Source organism: Trachymyrmex septentrionalis, unplaced genomic scaffold, assembly GCF_001594115.1.
Source record: "Trachymyrmex septentrionalis isolate Tsep2-gDNA-1 unplaced genomic scaffold, Tsep1.0 scaffold60, whole genome shotgun sequence".
NCBI lineage: Eukaryota > Metazoa > Arthropoda > Insecta > Hymenoptera > Formicidae > Trachymyrmex > Trachymyrmex septentrionalis.
The window spans coordinates 5,784,070-5,788,520 of record NW_017305779.1 but is presented as its reverse complement, the minus strand read 5'-3'; the positions used below and the strand labels follow the sequence as shown (position 1 = coordinate 5,788,520).

The 4,451-nt window shown below is 30.7% G+C and overlaps 2 protein-coding genes across 2 annotated transcripts in view; both read right to left on the bottom strand.

Moving 5' to 3' along the window:
- Positions 1–2,233, bottom strand: part of LOC108752526 — a 2,595-nt gene extending 362 nt beyond the window's left edge. Inside the window, exons 1-4 of the mRNA XM_018493375.1 lie at positions 2,176–2,233; positions 2,018–2,104; positions 382–472; positions 17–154 (exon numbers count right to left, since the gene is read on the bottom strand). Of these exons, the coding sequence (XP_018348877.1) occupies positions 17–154; positions 382–472; positions 2,018–2,104; positions 2,176–2,206 (347 nt within the window). The 5' untranslated portion in view covers positions 2,207–2,233. The remainder of the gene's footprint in view (positions 1–16; positions 155–381; positions 473–2,017; positions 2,105–2,175) is intronic.
- Positions 2,234–3,290: 1,057 nt separating this feature from the next.
- LOC108752524 lies at positions 3,291–4,438 on the bottom strand. The gene is made up of 3 exons (XM_018493372.1): positions 4,057–4,438; positions 3,781–3,926; positions 3,291–3,543 (listed from the first exon to the last, which is right to left on the bottom strand). Exons 1-3 carry the CDS (start codon positions 4,436–4,438, stop codon positions 3,364–3,366), a joined length of 708 nt encoding a protein of 235 aa, XP_018348874.1. The 3' UTR covers positions 3,291–3,363.
- Between the last annotated feature and the right edge of the window lie 13 nt (positions 4,439–4,451).

Below are 4,451 nucleotides of genomic sequence, written 5' to 3'. Positions count from 1 at the left end.
TTCGATTGTCATGTCCGTCATTCTCATTGTGTCGTCAATGTCATCAGTCGTCAATATCATCGGCAATTCTGTTGATATGCTTATACAGTCGTAATTAATCTGCCAAAGTCGTTTCTTGGCGTAAATGTCGAGGCGAGGGCAAGCCGTAATAGATCTGTATGGAAAGATCATATTTTTAAAAATTGTAGATTGATAACAAATATTTAGAATTAAACTATTACTGCTATTAGCTTCAACTGAATGAAAATAATTCGTCTTATTGTGAAAATAATTGCCCAATAAAAATCCCAATTAAATTAGCTCAAGACAAATTTTGGATTTCATTGGTTGCAAATTTCTAAATATTTCTTAAATAAGCAAAATAATTATCTTAACACATACGTAGCAGATTGGCTGAGTTCTAAAACGTTGACACATGCAGTCGAGAAAAGACAACCGGGAACAAACTCGCAAAACTGGAACGCCTGAAAATCTACAAAATAAGTAGAAACAAAATGCTTACGTATAGAAATGTAATGGTTCTCTTTAAATCATATATAGTATATTGCTATCGTCTTATAGCGTTTTTTATTGAATTAGTGTACACTTAGTGCACATTAAAGCTGTTGTACACTATTCTAATCTAAATGTAAAAGTGAGATATCTCAATTGATAAAATGCCCAATGTGTATTTTATCAAATAGCACAATAAAATGTATTAAATATTTTGTGGTTTTATTTATTTTTATGTTTTTATTAAACGTAGGGGAAAATGGTAATCGGTTGTAATAGTAGAGAATCAATTGTAACATTTGTAACATACACAATACACACACAAAACACATACACACATCCTAAGCAGAACAATAAGTCATTTTGATCATTGATATCAAAATGATATCAAAATGACCCTAGAATGATTATTAAAAGTCATTTTTCAATCATTTCCGATTTATTTTAATGTCATTTTGATATTATCGTGACTTAATTGTTGTTCTGTTTGATCATAATAACTTCATCTATGACGAGGCTGAATTGCACGATTGCATAGCTTCAACAGAAATAAGTTATTGACGAAGAACCGAGTGGGCGCATGCCAGTGAAAACTTATCAATACCTGTTTATTTGGAATCAATGTTAAATCGTAAATTTTGTTATTCGCTGTTATTTTGTTTCAACTCATCCCATCACGATTTGTTATAAAATCATATTGTTCGATGTGATCTATATATATACATCAAGTTTTGCAATAAAGTATGTATTAATTAATAAGTTTATTGCTTACATGTGAGTCTAATGGAAACAAGCGGCGGTGATTGCAAAAGTAACTATTACAGTGATTGATTGTAACCTATTATAATCATATTATAATTTGTATTATCAATTGTGAAGATGTGAGTCTATCTTTTACGGAGAATGTCAAGAAGATTGGTTGCAGTGCGCAGAATACAGAAAATGAGCATATTCAAGGTGCGCAGATAACAAATTTTTCATTTGTCTTAATTAAATGATTGAATATTTGATCATTAACAACAGTTATTTTTACTTACAATGTTTGAGACCTCACAGTTATTATTTTTTTGTTTTTTTTTTCATGTTGCTTGATGTTCATTAGTATAGTGTTGATGTGTGACAATTGACACCCTGAGGTGGTACAATTAACACCACCGTAGTGTCAATAGTAACAAGTTGTGGCGGTGCCTTTAATGGTGAATATTTTTTATAATTTATTGTTTTTCTATCTTTATAATTATTAACTTTAATATCTATTATGTTATAATCGACTCCAAAGAAGTTTCTTTTTACATAAAATTAAGATTTCCTGTGATTTATAATAAACTAGTTAGCCACAAAAATATCTTTTTTAATTATAACCGATATCACTCTCCTCTACATCTTTATGTCGATTTGTATACAATGGCTTTAAAGTGCACTGAGTGCGCGCTAATTCTCTGCCAAAAATTCTCTGAAAAACGCTATTAAATTCACATTCTCAAATACTCATAGATTAGCATAGATCAAAATTAAAAATACTAACTCGTAACTATTCTGGTACTGATTATGTCCGAATTCAATGCGACATCCACTTTCAGTCCGTTCTCCTGATATGCGAAATTGACACATACTATAACATAAGACACCTATAGTAATTCAATTTTTTATTTATGTTAAATATTAAGCCGAATTTAGACTCACAATTTTTCCGCTCTTTAGTATACAGGATCATCACGCTTTGACAACAAGAACAGGAGGAAGACATGGAGCAATTGCATGATTGTCGCGTAATCGAGATCGTTCTATAAATCAGGAATCCTCTTGATATGCTGGTATCTAATAAATGTTTTCGTATTTAGTTTTAGATAAAAAAAATGTAATATATATAATATATAATAAAATAAATCCAAATACGCATCAAAAAATTATATAATGGATGAAAAGCTAGCACAATTTTTTTAGATAATTTTACAAATTGCTGGATAAATCGTGAGTCAAAATAAAATTTTCTCATCCGATATATTATATTATGATTAAAAGTTAAAATAATTGCACTAACTTGTATTAACGGAGATAATTTTGCGAAGGAGACACAACCAGATAAAGATGAGAGCACTAATGCTACGCAGATTCATATTTACACATTACGTTAATAACCAACACGTGCGTAATTATATTTACTCATTAACGAGTTCCAGTGATGGCTCGTTTTACACTAAACGCTTTCTGCCTTTCACATTCCGTCCGCCATGTATACAGGATGCTATCACAAGCTATTGTATTGTGAGCCTTTAGAAAATGTCCGGAACGTTTTTGTCCACCTGAATTATATAGCGTAAAATTTACCATTATACTCTCGTAGGAAGCATTTATTGTTCCCTACATGTTCCTTATATATACGAGATAAAATAATGCACATTCTTATAACAATTAAGGATACTGTACATCAAACTACAAATGTTACAAATGTATACATACATCGTTTCTCCCACATTATTTGATATTTGAATAATATTTAAAATTTAAATAAAAAGAATGTATTATATTACGCAATTTTTTGTAATATAACGGAAATATAACGTGAATTGAAAGGATAGCATGCATTTCTTCTTTCTTACAATAAAATAAGCATACATGATTTTCTAAGAATGTATACAATTATTTATTAAAACAATAATTATTAAATAAAAATTGATCAAGAAATTAACAATTCGATCAAGACAGGTCTTAGTGTCTAATAGTATTTTTACAAAAATTTTATTAGGCACCAAGACCAGTCTTGACAAAATATGGTCTTCTTCGCTTAATTGCATTTATTAAAATATAATAACAATAAATACGCATACATGGCACATAATTCATACTATCATTATCCGTTAAAAACAATTTTTAGTATATATCGTCGTCGTCATCGTCGTCATCGTCATCATCATCATCCTCGTCATTGTCATAGTCATCATTATCATCCACATCTTCCGGAAAAAGTTCCACTTGACCCAAACCACCTCCGTCTTCTGGTTTTAACAGAGCTAATCCGTTTGAACCGAATCTAAGACAATCTAAACTAATCTGTGGAAATATAGGAAATTGACAAAATTATGTAAGTCATTTTTATATATATTGTATATTATATATTATATAAGAGAGAGAGAGAGAGAGAGAGAGAGAGAGAGAGAGAGAGAGAGAGATCGACATATTGTTTATATCACGATAAAATATGCAAATTTTTTATCTGCATTTGTTAGATCTGAAAATTTGTATATAGCATGAATAATATTCTTTAGGCAATGAACTTTCAAATCTGACCTTAAACAGTGTAGTATCCTGGAACTTTCCTTCCATGTTGAGACAGAGATGAATATTTCTGCCTTGAAAATCAATATTATAAAATCGGACGCACGCTCTGATCGGTAGCCTTGGGACAGGAACACATATCGGTCTAGGATTCTTTCCTATAATAATAAGACAAAATAAGAAAATATAATAAATATAGATGTATAAAAATGATTTATTTTTTTTTTATATATAAATTATCTCAAAATTAATTGATTATTGGTTTATATTCTATACGTATTCACTTACCAGAAACAGTTCTCGTGTAAAGAATTCTGTCGTTCATCATGATATTCGCGGTGAAGCTAAACTCGTCAGGATCATATGTAATGTTCACGCAAGCTTTTTGTTTCCACGTATCGTATAGAATTCTTGAACAGCATGAACAGACACCACCGCTACACTGACAAGGTCTGTTTGTGATGACTGTGTCATTTTCCGATGCTGATGAATTTGAGACCTGCCTCAAGAGTATCTTTACTTGCTCCAGATCTTCTCGCGATTTTGAGAGATTTTCGAGCTCACTATTAACAATTTTTTTTGTCGTAAAATCTTCGTCGGCCTTTAATTCTGGCACTAAGCATGATTGCACGAGAACAATGATCAACAAGAACCAGCAGACAGTCTTCATTTTGCGTTCTTGA

Excerpts from the sequence above, each read along its gene's own strand:
- LOC108752524 (XM_018493372.1), bottom strand. The coding sequence starts at position 4,438 with ATGAAGACTGTCTGCTGGTTCTTGTTGATCATTGTTCTCGTGCAATCA. Across the intron at positions 3,927-4,056 it reads TTACACGAGAACTGTTTCTG|GAAAGAATCCTAGACCGATA; the intron begins GTAAGTGAATAC and ends TTATTATTATAG. Across the intron at positions 3,544-3,780 it reads AGGATACTACACTGTTTAAG|ATTAGTTTAGATTGTCTTAG; the intron begins GTCAGATTTGAA and ends ATATTTCCACAG.